Genomic DNA, 22,846 nt, shown 5'->3' with positions numbered 1-22,846 from the left:
TTCCCAACAGGTGACTGGTGTCCTTGGTTATGGCCGTGGAGGGCTTCAGGCACAGGGCCTGGTCGCTGGATAGTAGAGTATCACCAGGGGTGGTCCCAATGGAGCCAGGGGTCTTGATCCAGCCTCTGAGTCCCAGCGGGTGGGTGTCCACTCCCTCTGCCTCTCCCGCAGGCCTGTGTTAACCTGCTGCCGGGGAGGGAGGCCTCCCAGGTCCTCAGGGTCACCGAGAGCAGCAGGTGGCCCTGAGGGCAGGGAAGGTTGGAGGGCCAGAGACGGAGTTACCGCTGGAGGGCACTGCCTGTTGGTGCTCACCGTGTCCCAGAGTGGTGGCGTGGGGGAGCCCCGGGTGGGCAAGGGAGCTACGGAGCGGGAACGGGGGCTGTGGACACGGTGTCCAGGCCAGGCGGGCACCTGGCAGACCCCCTCCCCCGCTGCTCCGCGCCTTGGTTTTCTCCTGGAAAATGGGCAGGAGCGCGGGCCCGTCTCCAGGACACGTCGCGACAGCGCCGGCTCTTAATCGCCCGTGCTCGCCGCCGCTGCCTCCAGGAGACCGAGCGCCGGCGCGCCCTCAGGGTCTCGGACGTCGCGCCCAGGCCCCAAGTCCCCGCCGCCCGCGCCCCCAGAGGGGCGGAGCTTGTGCCGGCCCCGCCCCTCCCCGTCCCCAGCTCTGGCCGGCGCGCCCCCGGCCCAGCCGCGGCGCGTGACGCGGGGCGCACGGCTCCAGCTGCCACCTCAGGCGGGCGCAAGCGGCGGCGGCGGCAGCCAGCGAGCGGGAGGCATGGCGGCGGCGGGGCCAGCGGCGGGGCCGGCGGGGCCCGAGCCCATGCCGAGCTACGCGCAGCTGGTGCAGCGCAGCTGGGGCAGCGCGCTGGCGGCGGCGCGGGGCTGCGCGGACTGCGGCTGGGGGCTGGCGCGCCGCGGCCTGGCCGAGCACGCGCACCTGGCGCCGCCCGAGCTGCTGCTGCTGGCGCTCGGCGCGCTCGGCTGGACGGCGCTGCGCTCCGCAGCCACCGCGCGCCTCTTTCGGGTCAGTGCCGCCGGGGTCCGGGCCGTTATGGGGGGCGTGGGACGCGGACCCCGGGCCCTCGCGGACCCCTTTCTGCCTCTCCAGGGGGGGTCACTGGAACGCGGGGGGCCTCGGGCTGGAGCTTTCGGGCTGAGGGCGGTGGGGGTGGGGTGGATGCGGGGGTGTGGCCGAGCTGGAGGAAGGCCGGAACGTGGGGACCCCTGCACGAATGGGGCCGACTTACGCCGGGCGGTGCGGGACAAGGGGGCCCCGGCCGGTGGGAGGGCCCGGGCCGCCGCGCACCCTTTCGGGCAGGGCCGAACCGAGGGCGGAGGAGCGGAGGACGCGGGGCGGGGTGGTCTCGGGGCACAGAAGCCGCCGGCGCCTTGCGCCTTGGGGCCATGCGGGGCGCTCCCGGAACCGGAGCGGGGCCCGAGGTCCACGCGGCCGCAGAGCGGACTTGTCCGCTGCTCCCGGGAAGAGGCAGGAGCTACCCGGTTGCTGTCTCGCGCATGTCTGGAGTCAGCGCCACCCTCCGACCTGGTGAGGCAAAGGCCTGGACTCCCCCGCCACGCCGGTGGTCGAAATCTTAGGAGGTGGTGCGGCCCGGGCCTTCCGAGCTGGACCGAGCTGCCTTTAAGGGGCTGCGTCCTAATTGCCCAGTTTCTAGCAAGTCTGGGGAGGCTACGGCCCCAACTCGAGAGTGACCCTGTGGGTGACATTGGCGCCTGGCCTCCCTCCCATCCTTAGGGAGGGGTCGCTGCTATGGGAGCTGGTGGGAAGGCGTTTGGGCCCCTAGCTTGGCTGCGACTCCCTCCTGGACTGACTGGGGTCACCCCGCCCCAATCTGGCTGGAGGTGGCAGGGGCTGCGGGGACAGAGAGCCCGGCGCCAACAAAGGGGCCTTTCTCTGCTGGCTGGGAAGAGGCTAGCCCTTGTTAAGTCAAGGATAGGGTGTTGTCCGGCCGCCACTGTCCCCACCATCATCCCCTATCACCCGCATGGGGAAGGGACCCCAGCCACCACCCTTCTTCAGGGAGGAGGAGGCAGGCACGAGGGCCCCTGCACAGGTCAGCCTTCGTTCCCACCTGGCGTTGTTGGTCCCCTTGCTTTCCCAGTTTCCAGCTGGTAAGTGGGAGGTCCAGGAGGTTGAGGGTCAGGGCCTCAAGGAGGGGATGTGGTCGCTCTGGGACAACCAGAGTGGAGTGGGCTCTTTCCCTGAGGAGGAGGCTTCACAATGAGGGAGCCTGGTGGAGGGTGTGGGGGACAGCAAGAGCGTGTGCACCCTCCCTTTTGGAATCCCCACAGCTGTGGCCAGTCCCGCCAGTCCGGGTGGGGCAGAGCAGTTCGAGGCTCGCCCTTCCCAAGAAAGGGGTGGAGGGGCTGCCCTTTCCTCCAAAGCTCATCTTCTTGGCAGCCGCCTGGTTGCCAGGGGTGACTGGAACTGGCTCTGCCTGTCTCCATGGCAACTGTTGGTGCTCCGGCCCCCTCGAGCCTCTCCTCCAGGGAAGGGGGCGGGGAAGGGGGCGGGCTTGACCCAGCAGCTCTGGAGCCCCGCCGCCAGGGAACGGTGGGGGGAGGGGGGGGCTCCTGGACTCGGTGGAGGGGGGCAGTTGCGCCCCTCAGACTCCTCCATATCTCACTGCTGCATGACCTTGCTTCCTTCCAGGCTTCCCTGGTTGTCCTTAGGTGGCTCAGTTCATGTCCCCTGTCTCATTGTACATCCTTTCCCTGCCCTGCCCTCTCTTTCTCTGCCCCATTCTCTCCTCCTTTGTCCCCCCACATTTTCATGCTCTCCCCCAACTACCCACCCCATCTTCCCCAACTTCTTTTTTTTTCTCTAGCCTACCCCCAGATTCTCCCTCCGAGGTACCCCTTCCCTCAGGTTTCTCTCCCATGGGAATCCCTTGGGGTTCCATCCTCCCCACTTTCTCCCAGATGCCCCCATACTCACCTCCATGCTCTCTTCACAGCTTCACCCCTACAGGTCCCTCCATATCTTCTCTTTAATCTCCCCTCCTCCCTGGCGTAGCTCCAGCTCCCTCTGGGAACCCCAGGTCCCCCAACTCCCCTGGGCTGACCCCATTGGTCTTCCTTGCACCATACTCACATGTTCCCCTTCTCCCCGCCACAGCCTTCCCTTACGTTTCCTCAGGTCTCCCCCCACTCCCCTCCCCACACTGCGTCGGACAGCTGGGCACTAAGTTTAGCCTCTGGCTGGCACACGTGGGCTCTGGTTACGCTCCAGGTGGCAGTGGGTACTGGGGCCTGGCCCTCCCCAACACTGCCCAGCCTGGAGAGCCCCTGAACCTGGCTTTCTCCATCCTGGAGGAGTGGTCCCTGGCCCTTGGCCCCCAGCACTGACGGCCACCCACCTTCTCACCCATAGCCCCTGGCCAAGCGGTGTCACCTCCAGCCTAGAGATGCCGCCAAGATGCCTGAGAGCGCCTGGAAGTTTCTCTTCTATCTGGGCGCCTGGAGCTACAGCGCCTACCTGCTCTTCGGCACCGACTACCCCTTCTTTCACGACCCACCCTCTGTCTTCTACGGTAGGGGCCCTGCCGGACAGAGCAGGGTGGGGGAAGGTTCTCTACATGGGGGAGCTGGACACTCATCACACGTCTCATGCTGGATATCTGCCTCAAGACAGCCCCCCCTCCTGCCGCAAGGTAGCTCCAAGACAAGGGTGCCTGAAAGGTTCTGGGGACAGGAAAGGGTCCTATTTAGGACCTGGTACTGTTAGGGCTCAGGGAGGTGTCCTGAATGAGGTGACCCCTTGTATGGACCCAGGTAGGCATTCCAGGTGTCTGGAACCATGTGTGCAAAGGCCCTGGGTCCAGCACAAGCTTGGTGTGTGAGGATGATAGGAGGAGTTTGAGTTTCATTCTAAATGGGATGGGTTTGTGGCTCATAAAAAGCTTCCCCTGGCTGCCATGTGGAGGCAGGAGAGTCTTGGATAAGGAAGAAAGTGGCCCAGTGGGGAGGTGAGGGACTAATGTGGCTTGGACCAGCTTGGTGAAGAGATAAAGATGACGAGAAATGGCCGCATCCAACGATTGGATTAGATGTGGGGGTGGTCAAGGCCTGAGCTTGGTGGGATAGGCAGGAAGGTGACTGCAGTGTCCTTTATTGCCGGCAGGCAGGCTGTTCTAGAAAACCCGATCTGTGATGGGGGCATCCAGATTTCTCTATCCCTATGCTGACCACGTGTATGTGTTTCCTGCCATGGGACGTAAACAGTTTCTGAAGCCTCCTGGTGGCACCAAGCCCCACGCCCCCATCTGAGGGCTTGGCACACAACTTTGGTGTTCCAGTATCCCAGTGACAAGCACCGCATTTGCTGGGCACCTGTCTCTCAGTGGGACTGCATCGCCCACATGGCCACTGTCCCACGTGTATTGCCCTTGTTATAAATCCCTGGAGACAGGTTTTAGTTGTCATTCGATTTCCCTTTGTGTGAATGAACCATCGTGGGTCCTTGTCAGTTTCAGGCATGGCGTTGCCTCTGGCTTTTTCTTTTAAATTATGCTGTGATAACATGCTTGCAGGTGAGCTGCTGCTTTGCATGTGCACCAGGCACTATGCAGACACAGCTTTGAGTGCTCCAGAGAAAGCCCCCCACCTTGATGGCTTGTGGTGACAGTGAAGTACGAAATCTGTTAACAGCTGATGAGAAAATCCCAGGCAAGGCCCGGGAATATTCTAGAGATGGGGATGGCCCCACCAAAAATGACCTTTCCGTGGGGGACCTGGAGGGGCCTGAAGCAGAGAGGAAATGCAAAGGCCACTGTGGGACAGGCCCACTCCTGGCAGATGCTCAGAGGCAGAGAGCAGCCCCCCAGGACGGGGTGTCTCCCGGAGGACTGTGAGGAGGGGGGCAGATACTGACAGGCCCAGTTGAATAGGATGCTGAGGGCACAAGGGGGCTCTGCCCAGCATGGGGCCCAGAATGGGAGAGAAGTGGTTGGTTTGAGAAATGTTTTGAAGGCAAGCTGGGGTTCCGTGGCCCACGAGTGCAGGGAGGTGCAGACGGAGTCTAGATTGGGGATCCCATGGGGGCCACACTCTCCCTACCCCACCCCACATCCGGGGCTCGAGGCTGGAAGGGGGCGCTCGCCCAGTGGTAAAAGTCTTGCCACTGCGATGGGTGGAAAATTCGGTGTCCTGTTTCCATAGCAGGCTGGCTCTGTACGCTGAGGCACCTCTGTGTCCCTTCCTTCTCGAGGGGGACAGAAGTGCACGGCAGGTGTGTGTGTAGGAGTCTCCGCCGCCGGCCGCGGCCAGTCCTGCAGAGCTCAGAGGGAGGGTCCTCCCGGAAGTGTGCATTTTGTTGTCAAACTTGGAGGAGCCCCTGGACCTGATAAAGTGGTGGGAGGAGAGCTAATCCATCGGTCGGGTGGTGGGGGGAGGGGAGTTGCATTTTTTAAAATTAGGTGAAATATACATGCCGTAAAGTCAACCATAATTTGCCAGTTGTCGGTTCTGCCTGCTTGTCTGAGGTCCCTGGAGTAGCCAGATGCGTGGATCTGGGAGACAGGTCCGGGGGAGGGCCCGGGTAGCCGGTGTTTCATGGGCACAGAGGTTCGAGTGTGCACCTCGAGGAGTGTTCTGGAGATCGCCGTGCCACGGGGCAAGCACAGTGGTGCCACCAGATGTAAACATGGCCAGGGGTCAGAGTATCATAGTTTTTAAATACTCGCCATGTTCAAGTGGATGGTTCAGGGGCATGTAGCCCATTCCCCGTGTTGTGCCTCCATCCTCCCAGAAGGAGACCCTGTCTCCCTCCCCCTGGCCGGATCTGCTTTCTGTCTCTGGATTTGCCAGTTCTGGACATTTCCTAGACATGGGATCAGGCAGCATGTGACCTTTTGTGTCTGGCTTCTCTCACTTGGCATCTGGTTTTTGAGGTTCATAGTGGGAGTCGGTGCCTCGCCACTTTGCACGGCCTTCCATTTTGTGGGGGCCCGCGTTCTGCTCACCCACTCACACATTGGCGGGTGCTTGGGTTGCTGCCACCATTTGGTGGCGTCCAGCAGTGCTGCTGTGCACACATGTGTGCAAGGAGCCCTGGCTTCAGCTCCCTCGGGCACCTCGCTAAGAGTGGACTTGCCAGAGCTTGGGGCTCGTGTGTTCATGGCAGCCATGGGGAGGGTGGACAGTCGGGGACAGGCTCTGGAAGGCTGGCAGGGCAGGGGGAGCTGGGGCCGAGCTGAGTAGGAGACAGTGGTGTCGGGAACAGGGGCAGGGTGGCAAGGGCAGGGGAAGCAAGCAGAGGCCTGGACCCACACGGGGTCAAGGCATGAGGTCAAGGCACAGATGAAGAACTGTTGCTGAGGTAAGGCACTGGTGGGCGGGGCGCGTGGTTTAGGGGATGGCCAGCCTCCAGGGGGCTCCGGGTCTCTCAGGCTGGAGGCGGGAGGCCCCAGAGGGAGCCCAGGGTGGCCGTTTTTGGGGAGTGGCCAGGGAAGTCTGGGTCGATATAGCCAGAGCCCTCTTGGTAATGGTCCTGAGACAGGAAATGGGGAGAGCTGGAAGTCAGGGTCACCAGAAGGAGGTGAAGCCTGAGTAGGTGGGCACAGGTACCAGGAAAAGCCAGGGGCAGGAGCGGCGGCGGGGGCAGGGAGCCAGCCACACCCCACGAGGTGGGCCAGCCCATCCCGAACGGCACTGGCCGGGGTAACCAAGCCAGAGTTGGAAATCCTGCAAAGGACAGATTTTAGGGGTAGGAGCACCTTTTCCTATAAATCTAGAACCGTTCCCCCCCCAAAGAACACCCATTTGTAAAAAAATCATGGGTAGAGGGGCGCCTGGGTGGCTCAGTGGGTTAAAGCCTCTGCCTTCGGCTCAGGTCGTGATCCCAGGGTCCTGGGATCAAGGCCCACATCGGGCTCTCTGCTCAGTGGGGAGCCTGCTCTCTCCTCTCTCTCTGCCTGCTTCTCTGCCTCCTTGTGATCTCTGTCTGTCAAATAAATAAATAAAATCTTTAAAAAAAAAATCATGGGTAGAGACTGGGAGCAGAAAAGCAGTAGCCAGGGCGCCTGCGGAAGGGGGTGGCACACCCCAGCTGGAGGGGTTCCTGGAGGCCCCTAACCACACGCGCCTGCTCTCCCCAGACTGGACGCCAGGCGTGGCGGTGCCCCGGGACATCGCAGCTGCCTACCTGCTGCAAGGAAGCTTTTACGGCCACTCCATCTATGCCACACTGTACATGGACGCCTGGCGCAAGGACTCGGTGGTCATGCTTATCCACCACGTGGTCACCCTGGTCCTCATCGTCTCCTCCTATGCCTTCCGGTGAGTCTGGCAGCGGGCAGGAGGGGAAAGGGCCCAGCATGAGCAGAGAGGGGAGGCTGGTGGGGGCCACAGTGGGTATCCACGGGGCTGGGTTCTGGAAAGAGACTGCTAGAGGGACGGTGCGGGGGGGTGGGGTATCAGGTGCAGAGAAACCCCAGCCCGTTCGTACACTGCCCATCTCCCTCCAGCCCCTCCAACCTGTGGCAGCCTCGGGCGGGACACTTAGAAGTGTTTCCTGGGGGGGCGCCTGGGTGGCTCAGTGCGTTAAAGCCTCTGCTTTTGGCTCAGGTCATGATCCCAGGGTCCTGGGATCGAGCCCCGAATCGGACTCTCTGCTCTGCAGGGAGCCTGCTTCCTCTTCTCTTTCTACCTGCCTCTCTGCCTACTTGTGATTTCTGTCTGTCAAATGAATAAATAAAATCTTAAAACAAAAACAAAAATGAAGTGTTTCCTGGGCCACCCGCTGTGCCTGGCTGCCGCAGGGGGTGTGGCTAGGAGTGCAGCAGACCCACCTTGGCATTCTGGAGCCCACTGCAGCCACCACACATGGCCCCTGAGGGCCTCCGGCGCAGCCCATCCGCACCTCAACCTGTCCTACCTGTAAGATCTCCCCTTTGTTTCAAAGGCAGTGGAGAGTGAATCTCTCTTGCCAATCCTTTAGTTGTATCAGTTGCACGTGAAGATGACAATGTTTCAGACTTACTGAGTTAGTTAGAATGTAGCGTTAGAATTAATTGTACCTCTTCTTTACCTCTTGTTTTAAATGTGGCTAATAGGGGCGCCTGGGTGGCTCAGTGGGTTAAAGCCTCTGCTTTCGGCTTGGGTAGTGGTCTCAGGGTCCTGGAATCGAGCCCCACATCAGGCTCTCCATTCAGCGGGGAGCCTGCTTCCCCCTCTCTTTCTGCCTGCCTCTCTGTCTACTTGTGATCTCTGTCAAATAAATAAATAAAATCTTAAAAAAAAAATGTGGCTGATAGGGAATCTGAAATAACATTCATGGTTCATGTGCTGTCCCTCTTGGATGGGCTGCCCCATGAGTCTAGTGCGGCAGCTGCTGGCCACCCGTGCCCATGTCAGCTGGAATTAAACTGAAATAAAGTTGCATATTCCATTCTGTAGCCACACTAGCCACATGGCAGCTGCTCAATGGACTCATGTGGCTGCTGGCTCTCATACAGGATAATGCAGGTTTAGAACATTCCTATCATTCTAGAAAGTTCTATGAGATAGCATTGCTCTAGAGTAGAATCAGGTGATAAAACCCAAACAAACAAACAAACAAGAAAAGAACTACTGTTTGAAGGTGGTAACTATGGAGAAAAGTCGGAAGATAAGGACCTGGGGGTGGTGAGGTGTGAGTGGTTGGGTGACAGGTGAGCAAAGTCTGAAAGGTGAAGAAAGACTGCATGAACACTGGGAGGTGCGTGTTAGGTGTTGAGAGCAGCATGTGCAAAGGGTCTGTGGCACATGAGCTGTCAGAAGGGTGGAGTGAGATAGACGCCCAGCCATGTCCAGGCTGAATTCAGGTCCAGTGGCCCAAGCAGCTGTCAGGTGGAATGCTGAGGTGGGATGGGGGGACGGCCTTCAGGCTTCTTTAGAGCCTGCTGGGGACTCGGTCTTCCCTAGACAGGTCTGCAGATCGCAGCAATGTTCAGGTTAAATGAACAGACCTAGGAGGGTCAGTGTGGCAATGATGTTGGAGATGAGGGACAAACTTGCGGAGGATCTGGATGCAAAATGGCCCTGGCCACCAAGGGTCAGGGGTCACAGAGGCGAGATGGGGCAGACAAGGAGCCTCCAGGGAGGCTCCTGGGTCACCTGGGGACAGTGAGGCAGCGAGGGTGAGGGTGCGGGTGGGGCCACCAAGGGGCAGGCACAGCTTGGGTGCTGCCCCTGATCTGGCCCTGTGGGGAAATAGGTCACGTGGGCAAGGAACCACAGCTTTGAAGGGCCCTGCAGGAGGCTTGGGGTGCAGACTTGGTGCAGGGTAACGGTCCCTAGTGTGACCTACCCTCTCTCCTCTCCTATCCCACCTCCTCCCCAGGTACCACAACGTGGGCATCCTCGTGCTCTTCCTGCATGACATTAGTGACGTGCAGCTGGAATTCACCAAGCTCAATGTCTATTTCAAGTCCCGCGGAGGCTCCCACCACCGGCTCCACGCCCTGGCGGCTGATCTGGGCTGCCTCAGCTTCAGCCTCAGCTGGTGAGTGGGCTGGTGAGAAGTGGTGGGACCAAGCAGGAAGTGGGTGGGGCCTGGTGAAGTGGGCAGGGTAGGAGGTGGGGCTGGTGTGAAGGGGTGGAGCATTCAGGGAGGGAGGGAGGGCTTGAGGGAATGGGTGGGGCCAGGCAGGAAGGGGGTGGGGCCTGGTGAAGTGGGCAGGGCCTGGCAGGCTAGCCAGAGGTGGGGCAGAAGCCAGGCAGAAGCAGGGTTGGGCAGGAAAGGACAGAGCTGGGATGGAGACAGATGGGCAGGGGTGGGCAAGGAGGGGACAGAGGGACCGGGATGGGTGGGGCTATGCAGGGACAGATGGATGAGTCCAGATGGAATAGCATAGGGCCTGGGTGGGGCAAGCCACCCCGCCCCCAACAGCTTCCCCAAGCCCCCCTCCCCGCTGCAGGTTCTGGTTCCGCCTCTACTGGTTCCCGCTCAAGGTTCTGTACGCCACCTGCCACAGCAGCCTGCGCTCGGTGCCTGACATCCCCTTCTACTTCTTCTTCAACGCACTCCTTCTGTTGCTCACTCTCATGAACCTCTACTGGTTCCTGGTGAGTCGGCAGCCCGCAGCTCCTTGCCCACCCAGCAGGCAGTCCCCAGGCAGTGGTCTAGGCGCAGGGCCTTCTCAGGCACGCCCAGGGAGGGGCATATTCAGCCCTCAGGACAGCACGTGCAAAGGGCCGGTGGCAGAAGCACAAGGCCGGCCATTGGGAGGGTAGCAGAGGGAGGGAAGTGCCTTTTTCTCACCCGTGCTCCCTCCCCCCACCCAGTACATCGTGGCCTTTGCTGCCAAGGTGCTGACGGGCCAGGTACGTGAACTGAAGGACGTGCGGGAATACGACGCGGCAGAGGCCCAGAGCCCCAAGCCCAGCAAAGCTGAGTGAGTGTGGAGGGGCTGCCGCCCCGGTTCATTCCTTTAGCCACGTCTGTCCAGCCGCGTGTGCTCTGGGGGCCTGCCCTGGAGACGAGGCAGTGAATGATGCCACCATGGACGCTGCCCCCGGAGCCTACATCCCACAGAGACTGCAATAAAGGCACGGAAGCTTAGCGACAGAGTTAGACGCCGTCAGGCCAGACAGGAAGTGGGTAGAGCAGCCTGGGGCTGGGGCAGGTTGACAGGAGCAGAGAATTGGGTGTTGGTGGTAGGAGCATGAGGGCCAGACTGGGTCGCTGGCCCAGTGGGTGAGCAGCCGTGATCCAGGCCACAGGGGAGCCTCTAAGCAGGTGGCAGTGGAGGTGGGGAGGAAGGGGGGCTATGGTGGCCCGGAGACCCCATGCTCGGTCCATGCTGACACTCCCTGGCCTTGAGGTCCAGCAGGGCAGCCTGCTGGTCAGTCAGGCAGGAGAGGGGGCTTGGGGCTCAGACCCAGTCCGGCCCAGGCAGGAGTCCTAGGGAAGGAGGGGAAACAGGCCTCATCGAGCATCACGGAGGTAGAACCCCCAGGACTCGCCGGCCCCGGGGTGAAAGCCAGATAGTGTCCAATGCTCTCAGCCTAGAGGGGGCCCCAGGAGTGAATGGAGGCAGGTTTGGGTGACCAGCAGGGTCTAGGGAGTATGACACCCCAGAGGGAACACGGGGAGCAAGCCGCAGCAAGGTGGGAGGGCTGCTTACTGCTCGCAAGGTACTGAGTCAGTCGACCCTGTGATTTGACTTCTGGGGGTGCTCATCAATGACCAGCTGGGAGAGGGGATTTCAGGGAAGCAGGTGGGTCAGAATGGGCCATGAGGAGGATGAGAGAAGCAGAGATCTTAAAAATCTTATTGGGATACATAAGAAGGGGAGGAGAGAACTGGGGGTTCCAGAGTGGAGAGCTCTGTGGCCAATTCACATATATGAAAGCACTTTGCACCCCCCAAGCATGGCACTAGAGGTGGGGGGTGCTAAGGCCAAGAAGCCAGCGCCCAAGCCAGAGAGGGACCAGACAAGTGAGCAGGGATCACGGACACGAGAGGGCTGGGCAGCAGGTGAGGTCTCCCCAGGGGGCTGATGTGCAGGGCCTTGTCAGCCCACGTGACTGATCACCACGAGGCCATCTCTGTCATCGGGGCATGAGGGCACAGGGGCCGTAGCCAGGACGAGTGTGGTCAGATCCCAACTCTGCTGTAGAACCCACCAGACTTGTTTCAGGTGAAAGAGAAATAAAAGAAACGAGGACAATCCATGACTTCCTGCTCGAGCTGCCATTTCCCGAGATGGAAGTTGGGGCTGAGCCGGGGTAGGGCTGTGTGCACCAGGCTGAGAGGGGGGGAAGGGGGAGGGCTGTGTGCACCTGCCGGGAGTGGGGAGGGGCCATCAGGCATCTAGTCTGGGGGCTGTTCGATCGTCCGATGTCCAGTGAGCGTGAGTTGAGAATTCCACGAAGACATTGGTGAGGTGTCACCAAGGGGTCTGACCAGCCCTCAGAGGTTTCCAGAAAGAGCAACGGCTAAAGCAGCGGGTGGGAGAAGGGTGCACCTGCTTGTCCCAAACTGAACACTGGAAAGATGTCTCTGTTGGAGACCCGTGAACTCCAGGTGGAGATGTCCAGACCAACCAATCCCGCCGGGTGTGGCTCCCTAATCTCTCTGCCCTGAGAAGGCCCGTCCAGAATGTGGGGTGGGGGCTGGGGTGGGGGGACTGGCACCTGGCCAGCATGTCCAGTAGAGTGACAGCGTGAGCTCCGCCCAGAAAGGACAGGGCAGACCAAGGAATGCACTGCCGTGGTCCCCCCAACCCCAGCGGTCACCTGCAGAACTCCGTTCCCTGAGGCTGGCCAGGGTTCGCACAGTCAGGTGTAACGTGGGGTAAGAAGCAAGGAGAGTGTGGAGCGTGCTGCCAGAGTGGTCAGGATCGCCCCCCCAGACCCTCAGGTCATGGAAAGCAAGGCCGCTGAGGCACTCTCCCCAATCAGAGGAGACGAGGACACAGTGACTAAATGCGGCATGGGCTGACGGGCCAAAACAAAAAAGGACGTCCACAGAAAAACTCGTGAAATCAAATAAGGTCTACGTTTCGTTCGTAGCTGGCCTCGGTGTCCTAGTTGTGACAGATACACAGTGGAGGTGTGAGACGGTGACATTAAGGGAAACCGGGCGAGGGCTATGCCATGGCTACCCGGCCTGCCTTCACAACGTCTCTGCCCACTGACGATTGCCCTAGAATAAAAGTTTTATTAAACAAACAAACAAACAAAAGCACGAAAGACCGTCGGAGATGACATCAGGTGTCATAGTGCGTTGCTGGTTCTGTCCTAACAAAGTACCAGGAGTTGGAGGGGGTCTTAGAACACCAGAAATGTGGTCTCTCACAGTCCCGGAGACCAGAAGTCTAACATTGTCAGCGGGGCCGGGCATGCTCTGACATCTCCAGCAGAGAGCACGTCCTCGTCTCTTCCAGCATCCAGGGGCCCCACGTGTCCCTTAGCTTCTGGCCGTGACGCTCCAGTGCCCATTCTCTGTCTTCACATGACCTTCTCTCAGAGCTCTTCTCTCTTACAAGGACTCTTGTCTTCTGATTTAGGGCCCGCCCTAAGTCCAGTCTGATCCCAGTCCACATTCCTACACTTAATCACAACTGCAGAGAGCCTTTTTTCCTCATCAAGTCACCTGCCCAGGTTCCAGAGATGAGGATGTGGATAGACCATTTTGGGGACCTCCCTTCAACCCACTGCGGATGTTAAGGCTCATACAATTATATGCTGCTAGAGAGAGAATCAGGAAGTTGAAAGCTGCAAAGTGACCCAGATTGCAGTGGCTGTAGTGGAAGCGATGATGGCTGGAATTGTTGAGAATAACCTGGCCTCACTGAGTTCTGATAGGAAGCGGAGACAACACGAGAAGATGCAGTGCTGAGAATTTTCCAACGTAAAAGATGTAAATCAGAAAGAGGATGAATAAAAAGGCATCTGTGCCCCAAACATGTCGCAGCGAGAAATGCAAAACAGCCACAGGAAAGGGGCTACATGACAATGACACAGCAGCGAGGGACGCTGGACAAGTGTAGAGGGAACTATCCTGTCCAATGCCAAAAAGAAGGAACCAGCAACTGGGAATTCATACAGAATTTTGAAAACATTTACCTGAGGGCTCCTGGCTGTCTCTGTCAGTGGAGCACAGGCCTCTCAAGCTTGGGGTCCTATGTTCGAGCCCCACGTTGGGTGTAGAGTTTACTTAAAAAAACAAAATCTTTAAAAATAAAAACAATGAAGAGACAGGACACCCATAGGAACAAAAACTAGGAAAGTTTACCGCCCGGAGATCTCATTGGGTATGTTTCAGAACACAGGAAAGCTATCCCAAGAGGGAGACCACCAGGAGAAATGACACATGTCTGGGTAAAAAGAATTTAAATGCCTGATTGGAGCTTTTAAAAAATGAGAACTGAAGTAGTAAATGCTGAAATGGGATTGGGGCCTTTGCCCTTTGCAAGAGGGTGGGGATTACCTTTAGGCTATTTTAAGGACTTCCGGGAATGCTAGTAGGGTGTAGAGAGGAACCCAGGACAGGCCCCCCCCAAAAAATAAATAAATAAATGCAAAAAGGGAAGGTTAGTAAACGTAGGATAAGGAATGCAAAACAAAGAGGGTAGACTCTCGGAATATTACACATCCAAACAAAGAGACATGGAGTAATCGTGACAGTTACAAGATTGCTTTTTTTTTTTTTTTTGAGATTTTTATTTATTCACTTGACAGAGATCACAAGTAGGCAGAGAGGCAGGCAGAGAGAGAGGAGGAAGCAGGCTCCCTGCCAAGCAGAGAGCCCAACGTGGGGCTCGATCCCAGGACCCTGAAATCATGACCTCAGCCGAAGGCAGAGGCTTAACCCACTGAACCACCCAGGCGCCCAAAATTGTGTTTTTATTTATTTTGTTTTAAAGAAATTTTTATTTATTTATTTATTTATTTATTGAGCATGCAAGGGGGAGGGGCAGAGGGAGAGAAACTCATGTAGACTCCCTGCTGTGGACCCCCCCCCACACACACACACGGGGCTTGATCCCACAACCCTGAGATCATGACCTGAGCCAAAACCAAGAGTCAGATGCTCAACCCACTGAGCCACCAGGCACCCCACAAGATTTTTTTTTTTTTTTTTTTTTTAATTCACCTCTCCCTCTCCACTGGTTAAAAGACTTCAAGTCCAGGGTACGTGAACATTGCAAGTAAAAGGACAGGACAAGAAATTCAGATGCAATCCTTGATCTGGAACATTCCACGGGATACAGTCCTAAATCTCCGTGTGACAGGACCACGGGAGGTAGTCCTCGCTTGTCATCGAGCAGCTCAGAAGCGGGGCGAACAGACGTTCCTTTCAAGCACAGGCTGTCTCAGACTTGACCACACCCAGCCACAGGGGACATCTCCCGGACCTAGAACCAGGTTCCTGCAGGCTGCGTAGACGAAAATTCAACAAGGTTTGAGAACAGTAAGGAGATGACAAGGGAGAGCGCAGTGGAGTAACTCAGGACCTGGCCAGTGAGTAGCACCGCCCCCTTCCTCAGGGCACCCGGCTCCATTCATTCCAGCTGCTTCTCTCTTCTCACTCCCTCTGCCTCCCAGAGCCCCTGCTCCTCTGGCCGACCACCCCCCCACCCCCCCCTACGCCCACCTCTGCCATCAGCCCCCTGGAGGGGCCTCTGTGCCCAGCTCCTGACCCAGGTACTGACCCAGCTCCTCGGTCTGAAGTCTGCACTGTCGCCTCAGGGGCTGCTGGTCTCCGCAGCCATCAAGGGCCATCACCCGGCTCTGCCTGCCAACCTGCCCCGAGGCCTCCACCACTTCCCCGTGGCCTCCCCCTCCTGCAGCCCCTTCATTTAATTCACCTGACTTCCAGGGTGCTCCCGCAGCTCTCGGTGCTCCTCTACGCGCCATTCTCTATCTCCTTCCTGGTCTGCTTGACGTTCCCAGCATCTGTGGAACTATCCGGAATCAGCACCCCCCTTCCCTCCCCAAACCACCCGTCCGGAACACTGGCCCATCGCAGTGGAGGGAAATCATGCCAAACCCTGGGGAGTCCCCTCACTCCCTGTCCTCCTTAGTTCTGAGGAAATAGCCAGAGTCCTCCCAAGATGCTGCCTGCCTTCATCTCCGTCTGGTCTCCGCCCTTGTTCTGATTTTCTTTTCCCCACAATGGTGCGATGAAACCGAAAAGCGCAAATCTGACATCATAGAGAAGCCACACACCCCCCATCCCCTGCCAAATGCTAACAGAACACTGGTTTTGAGCAGGGAGGGGTGCTTGGAAGCTTGTACAGGAAAATAAACCAGCATCATCGAGAAAGTTCTGATAAAACGTCACATGGTGTGGTGCGGATCCTTGAATGTATTAAACCTACTATGAAAGTACAGGAACGAAAACAGTGTGGAACAGAGCTGAGTCCATGAATAGAAATAGGCTCCAGTCCTAAATATCACTGGGAGGGAAGAGCCGTCAGAATAACCGACTGGAGAAAAGCGCAGACTCGTGTATCTCAAATCAGCCGGAGGCAGGAGCAGAAGCTGCAAAATGAAACCAGAGCTGAAAAGGGAGATTGTGGCATCTAGCAATGGAGCTAGGAGACGAGCCCCCACCTCTGCTCCGTCTGGAGAACCAGCAAGCAGAAACACAACAAAGGACAGACCTGAGGGCTTATCTCTAGGGGCTTATCTCTAACCTCACAGATCAACGGCTCCTGCCAGTGGCAGCAGCAAGAGAAAGGGCAGCAAGGCCCTGGGAAAGTGGGCAGAGGATGGGACGTGTGCTCCCAGGAAGGGACACCCAGTGGCTCCAGACCAAGGGAAGAATGAATTAAAGTGACTGAGGTCATCTAGGTTCCTATACGGAAGGGTCTCTGAGTTAGAGTGCTCCTCAAGACGAGGGGATGCAGGGGACAGTAACAACCCGGTGTGTTAGGATCGGTGTGAGATACCAGCAAGATGTGTGTGAAATGCTACACAGAGCCAGGAAACCCAGTTGATTTCCAGAAGCGGTCCAGGCAAACTGTGAGTTCTCTGTGCTTTCTGATGTCTAGATCGTTAGAATATAGTACCAGCTCAAAAAACTTAATACATGTGTACGTTGTAAACCGGACCGTAGAACCCACTTCTGCAAAGACACAGACCAATGTGCAAAGGCATGAGGGGCTCCCCGAAGTGGGAACAGCAGTAGCCAGTGCCATGACCAGTAAGCGGCAGCAAGATGCTGTTTCAGCAGCAGCAGATGCTGACAAAGGCACCAAGGAGCAGGGGCGGAAACCCTTGTTGAATCTGGTAAGGTGGTCCTGGGCAGACCCCGAGTCGGAACCCAGACCTGCCACTAATTCAGGTAGGGAAAATGGATTTGATGGAGAACAGTGGTATGCACAGCAGCAATCTCAGTGTCGACTTTTTGGAACATTGGGGTGCAGAAGACTTTTTTTTTTTTTTTTTTTTAAGATTTTATTTGAGAGGGATGGGGGAGGGAGAAGCAGACTCCCTGCTGAGCAGGGAGCCCGACGTGGGGCTAGATCCCAGGACCCTCAGATCATGACCGGCGCGGAAGGCAGACGCTTAACCCACTGGGCTACCCAGGCACCCCCAGAAGACATCTTTCTGGTTTGAAATATGCAAGCCATATGTGATTTAGAAATTAGGGCCCTTTCTCTGGTGGACACTTACCATATTGATTGAGTTTTAAAACGCTGCATAATCTGTTTTCAGAACGTGGAAGGAAAGTAGGGGCTGTGGCAGATGTAGACAGAGGCCAGTGGATGGAGAATCATAGGGGCTGTGAAGACTTTCTTTTGTCCTACTCTGGGTGGAGTGTCAGGGAGCTCTGGCCAATTTTGCCCACTCTCTGGAAGGGGAGGAGTATAAAGTGTAGGGTTTATACAAGTGGTGGAGTTAAATTGGGGCAAAAGCCGTCCAGCGGTCGTGGGTAGCTCAGGAGGGAGGAGAGAGGAGGGTTTAATTGGGAGGATCTGGGACGCCCTGGCCACTAGGCGGAAGGGGCCATGTGGGCAGGGAGGAGGGACCCCGGTGGGCTGCAGCCTGGCCGGAAGAAGGGATATGGAGGGCGATGCTGGCGAGACAGGGCAGTATGCGGGGCATGGGGTCCCGGGGCTAACCTGGGCCCGGTTCTGCCCCCTCCGCCCCAGGAAGCCGCTGAGGAACGGCCTGGTGAAAGACAAGCGCTTCTGAATTCCTTGATCACCGTCCCTCCCCTTAGGACCCAGCCCCGCCCGACCACGCTCCGCAGGGACCGACCACGCCCCTCCCCGGGACTCTGGCTCGGGCCAGCTCCGCCCCACCTGGGCCCTGGCCACTCCGGGTCACCTCCCTCTGGACCCCTGCCCCGCACCCCCCGAGACCCCGCCCCCGGGGTCTACCCCCGTCCGGCTTCAGGACCGCGGCCACTTCCCTCGGGACCCTGACCCTGCCCAGTCCCAGACCTCCGTCCGGCCCCTCCGGGGATCTCGGCCCCGCCCCCAGTCTGCAAGTCGAGGGTGCCCGGCGGCTCCTGAGCACTCGTGCGTCTGCCGCCAGCGAGGAAAATGTCACCGCCGCGCTACCGTCCTGGCCACTGCGTCCTTTTCCTCCTCCTGACCGTGCTGCTGCCCTCACTGACCCCAACCCGCGCCCCAGCGCCCCCGGGCCCCGCCACCGCCCTGCTCCAGGCTCTCGGGCTGCCCGACGTGCATCGGGGCGCCCCCACGCCTCGGCCCGTACCCCCCGTCATGTGGCGCCTCTTCCGCCACCGGGACCCCCAGGAGGCCAGGGTGGGCCCGCGGCGGATGCCCCAGGAGACCACCCTGAGACCGTGCCACGTGGAGGAGCTGGGGGTCGCCGGAAACATCGTGCGCCACATCCCGGACCGCGGTGAGTAGGGCCCTTGCTGGGGTGCGTGTGCCGGGGAGGCTGAGACCCCGCTGTGCGCCCCGCCACGAACCTCCAGCGCCGCGTGGGGGAAGCCAGAGCACCTCCGAATGTCCGCACCCGCCCTGTCCAGCCCATGAGAAACCTGGACCCGCCCGCACTCCATGGCCTCTTCCCCGTGGGCATCTGCGGGGACCGGTTGGAATGGTCCCAAGGCCAGGCTCCCTTGCACTGGGCAAGGCTCCTAGCTTTCAGCTGAAGCCCTGCCCCCACTCTCCCCTCCTCCCCCCGCCCCCGCTGTTTCACACCATTTGATGCCTTTCCTGCAAATACCACCTCTCCAGCATCGCTTCCCCAGGGGCCCCAGGCATCCGTTCATCTCTCGCCCTGCCTGGGTCCCGCGGGCAGGCCGCCCTGCACCCGGGCCGGGCCTCCTCTTACTTGCAATTGATGCCCTGCCCCCCACTCCCCGCCCCCGCCTCCCGCGGCCACTTCACACCATTTCACGCCTTCTAACAGTTGGCGCCCCCAGCCCCGGGGACTCACCTTTCCCGGTCCGCAGCAGAAACCCCCTCGCAGGCAGGCCAGGCAGGGCGCGGGGGCTCAGCGCGAGCCCAGCCCTCTCCCTGCCTCCCCAGGTGCGCCCACTCGGCTCCCGGAGCCCGCCTGGGCCGCGGGGCAGTGCCCTGAATGGACCGTCGTCTTCGATCTGTCCGCGGTGGAACCTTCAGAGCGCCCGAGCCGAGCCCGCCTGGAGTTGCGCTTTGCGGCGGTTGAGGCGCCGGCCGGCTGGGAGCTGAGCATAAGGCAGGCGGCCGAAGGCCAGGGCGCGGGCGCCGGGCGGGTGCTGCTCAGTCAGGCGGTGCACACCCTGGGAACGCCGGTGCGCGCCGAGCTGCTGGGGGCCGCCTGGCCCCGCAACACGTCGGCGCCGCGCAGCGTTCGCCTGGCACTGGCGCTGCGTCCCCGGGCCCCCGCCGCCTGCGCGCACCTGGCCGAGGCCTCGCTGCTGCTGGTGACCCTCGACCCGCGCCTGTGCCACCCACTGGCCCGGCCGCGGCGCGAAGCTGAGCCCGCAGTGGGCGGCAGCCCCGGGGGCGCATGTCGCACGAGGCGGCTCTACGTGAGCTTCCGCGAGGTGGGCTGGCACCGCTGGGTCATTGCGCCGCGCGGCTTCCTGGCCAACTACTGCCAGGGCCAGTGCGCACTGCCCGCCACGCTGTCGGGCCCCGGCGGGTCACCCCCGCTCAACCACGCCGTGCTGCGCGCACTCATGCACGCGGCTGCCCCCGGCGCCGGCGGCCTGCCCTGCTGCGTGCCTGCCCGCCTGTCGCCCATCTCCGTGCTCTTCTTCGACAACAGCGACAACGTGGTACTGCGGCACTACGAGGACATGGTGGTGGACGAGTGTGGCTGCCGCTGACGGAGCCAGAGGGGGGCCCAAATAATAAATACTGCGTGGTCCGCTCCCCGTCTCGTCTGGTCACGTGGGGGTGGGAGAGGAAGCAGCCACCTCCACCATCACCCATCGCCAGGGTGGTGGGACAGTGACCCACACTGACCCCACCTGCCCAGCTCTGCCAGGGCTGGGGTCCCAGATCCCCATCCCCAGGTAGCCCATCAACTAACCCGCCCAAGAGCCCACGTGCTGCCAGTTGCAGGGGCCAAGGTCCCCCCCCCCCCCAAGGGCCCTGCCACACAGATGTAGTCATTCTCAGCTTTGCCGTCCAGGCTCCCAACCAGCCAGGTCCCCAGGCTAAGTGCTCTGCTATCTCCCTGCAGTTCATCTGCCCCGGTGTGAACACAAAAGTCGTTTATTAAGATTTTATTGGTGACAATAGAGCTTAAAACAAATCGACCAGAAATCAAAAGTTACATTGCCTTGGTACAGATGCTCCTCAATCTGGAAAACGGAACTGCTGCTATGAAGGTGGAGAACAAAGCAAACAGCACAAAGCAGAGGCAAAGCATGCCAAGGACAGAACAGGGCAGGTGGGCGGGCGCAGGTGTCGCCCACGGGGTGTGTCGCACAAGGGGTCATAGCGGAAACCTATCCAAACTCTATGCCTCTATGTGGCCTATCAAAAGAAGGGGGAAACCGAAAGCCCTACAGCAATGGTAATAAATAAGAGGCCTTGCCAGAAGGAAAGTGGCCTGTGTGTCCCCGTCTCCCAAGTACAAGCTGGAATCTGGAGGCTTCGATAAGGGCCAGTGTTGGCCTCACAGGGATGGGGAAGCTGGAAGGGGGGGGGCGGTGTAGGGTCACCAGGGCCTAGGTAGGCAGGGGATGGTCCCCAAAGAGGTGGTTGTCAGGGAGACTACTATCCCACCATGGGGTGCAAGGAGCTGGGGGTGGCTCTCCCAGCATCAGCAGCTCCTTGAGTCCTGGCCCAGACCCCACAGAGGCCCCCTCTAACAGCTGAGGTGACAAACTGCTCCAAGCCCCTTCAGCATAGAACCAACTTTTTTCTGAAAGTTATTCCTTTTCCAAAAAAAAGCAGAAATCACCCCACCCCATCACAGCTGTACCCACAGGTAGGTCTCCCAACTTGGAGGGTGGGGTAGAGAACAAGGTAGGTGGGGCGCTCGGCATGTCCGACCAGTCACAGGGACTGTGGGTGCCTCCCGGGGGACGGGTCCTCTTGGCTGCTGTCTTCCACCAAATCCTCAGGAAGGACCCCCGGGGAAGAAGCCACCGGTCAGGGAACGGCCACCTCCCCACCCTCTGGCCTCCTGGCCAGTCCTGCCCAAGGCCCGGCCCAGGGTGGGTGGGGCACGAGTCCGCGGCGCGTGGGAAGCACGTTGCTTCTCAGAGTCCAGCGGAGACTGGGGCTGCCTGGCCCAGGACGAGACTGCTCTCTCACCGCCCTGACATGCAGGGAGAAGCCGCTGGAAGCTAAATCTGAAAACAAAAATTCTCCTCTCGATCCCGTCACAGGTGTTGATCCTAATCTTGAGATGTGTTGCCTTGTTTAAACTTCGTTTCTGGAAGCTTCTCGCATCTCCCAGGTCCACCACTAAGATTTGAGAGACAAACTCAGGAAAGTATATTTTTCAGTACTCCTTTGAAAGAATCTTTAAAAAACAAACAGAAAAACCCAAAACACCGTGTTTTCTTTAAATGAAACCCTCTTAGAACACAGGCAGCGTGACCAGGGCGGTTTCAGAGCTGGCGGGGACAGAACCCACACCTCCGCGGGGATCTCCCGGCACGGCCGCCCCGGCAAGGAGCCTGCTCGGCACAGAAATGCGAAGTTTTTCCTGCTAAAACGTAGTCCCCTTTCAATAAAAGAGAAACAGAAAGAAAAGAACAGAGGAAAGGGCTACTCTGAGATGAGGGTCTTCCTCCCTCCGCCCTGGTCGCAGACCCAGGTGTGGACGCGGCGAGCGCTGGGCCTCCTTGGCGAGCGGGGCTGGCAGGGCTCGCTGGCGGGCGGTCCTCCGCGGCCGCCTGCCTCCCGTTCTCCCTTCTCCTTCTCCTCGCCGCCGCGGGCCAGCAGTGGGCGCTCGCTCGGTCTCGGGCTCCTCTCTCCCTCGGGTGCTCCTCTCCCTCTCCTGTTGCTCACAGTGGTGCTTCAGTTTTAGCAGTGGAAAACAGGTATCCATTTATTTTTATTTTTTATTACCCAGAATAAGATGCTGATGGACTAAGCCACATAGCTTAGCTCTTCCGCTGCCACCTGCAGGGAGGGAGGAGGGCAAGGGGCCATCAGAGCATCTCAGGGTGGGGGGGCCCCTGCAGGTGCAGGGCTCCTCCCCCCACTCCACTGTGTGCCTGTGAAACGGGACCTCAGAGGCTGGCTGGACGCCCAGACTAGTGACTCCCCACCCAAAGAGAAGGAAGCCAACCACACCCCGCTCACCCGGCACACACATGGGTAGAGGACCCAGGCCCGGGTTTACCCAGCTCTGGTCACACCACATTCAGGGGAACCCTATGTCAGGGTCTTAATGGCACCCTGAAGCCCCTCGTGCAGAGGTGCCCCATGTGGCTGCGGCCAGGACTCCCACATCCACCCCTTCCTCACAGAGTTCCAGGACTCAGGAAAGGACCACCATGCAGGGAGCTGGGATGAAGTCCCTATTCCCCGGCCACTACAAGCAGATGCACAGGTGGCCAAAATGACCCGCACAGGACAAGCTGGCCTCCTGGGGACCTGAGACCCCTACCACACGTTTCCCTGATTTCCCATCATGTCCAGATCCCGATAAAGACCTCCTGCAGGGGTCAGCTTGCCTTCTAGTACTGGGACAGCCCTGTCACTCCGCCGTGCTGGTATGCCCGCTCCCCTTGGTACGTGGAGTCTTGCGACAGTGCCACATCAATCTGTGACTTAAACTCATCGCCAAGGTAACTGTCCTGCAAAACAAAATTGGGGAGATAAGCATCCTCTTGGAGGATGTGCTGACATCCTTCCAGCCTCAAGAACCTGCCCCAGAGAAGGATCTGAAAACCCGGTTCTGAAATCTAAGTGGCAGGAGACGCATATGGGTCACCTCACCATCCGACACAGGT

General features: G+C 59.3%; 3 protein-coding genes across 4 annotated transcripts in view; 2 read left to right on the top strand and 1 right to left on the bottom strand.

Annotated features, from left to right (window-relative positions):
- Nucleotides 1–752: 752 nt before the first annotated feature.
- Nucleotides 753–17,726, top strand: CERS1 (ceramide synthase 1). The gene is made up of 7 exons (XM_032867732.1): nt 753–1,027; nt 3,395–3,554; nt 7,119–7,299; nt 9,344–9,505; nt 9,921–10,068; nt 10,288–10,397; nt 17,613–17,726. Exons 1-7 carry the CDS (start codon nt 779–781, stop codon nt 17,653–17,655), a joined length of 1,053 nt encoding a protein of 350 aa, XP_032723623.1. The 5' UTR covers nt 753–778; the 3' UTR covers nt 17,656–17,726.
- Nucleotides 17,727–17,987: 261 nt separating this feature from the next.
- On the top strand, nt 17,988–19,802 carry GDF1 (growth differentiation factor 1). The gene is made up of 2 exons (XM_032867731.1): nt 17,988–18,333; nt 18,969–19,802. Exons 1-2 carry the CDS (start codon nt 18,009–18,011, stop codon nt 19,751–19,753), a joined length of 1,110 nt encoding a protein of 369 aa, XP_032723622.1. The 5' UTR covers nt 17,988–18,008; the 3' UTR covers nt 19,754–19,802.
- A 340-nt stretch (nt 19,803–20,142) lies between these two features.
- UPF1 (UPF1 RNA helicase and ATPase) overlaps nt 20,143–22,846 on the bottom strand; it is a 36,911-nt gene continuing 34,207 nt past the window's right edge. Inside the window, exons 23-24 of one of the 2 annotated variants that reach the window (XM_032867729.1) lie at nt 22,568–22,690; nt 20,143–22,010 (exon numbers count right to left, since the gene is read on the bottom strand). In XM_032867729.1, coding sequence (XP_032723620.1) covers nt 22,571–22,690 — 120 coding nt within the window. In that variant the 3' untranslated portion in view covers nt 20,143–22,010; nt 22,568–22,570. Of the gene's footprint in view, nt 22,011–22,567; nt 22,691–22,846 lie in introns of those variants that run through there. The other variant, XM_032867730.1, reaches the window with a different exon arrangement.

Source organism: Lontra canadensis, unplaced genomic scaffold (genome assembly GCF_010015895.1).
Source record: "Lontra canadensis isolate GAN:19392208 unplaced genomic scaffold, GSC_riverotter_1.0 scaffold35, whole genome shotgun sequence".
NCBI lineage: Eukaryota > Metazoa > Chordata > Mammalia > Carnivora > Mustelidae > Lontra > Lontra canadensis.
The sequence above is the reverse complement of the archived record's forward strand: the minus strand, read 5'-3'. Positions and strand labels throughout refer to the sequence as shown.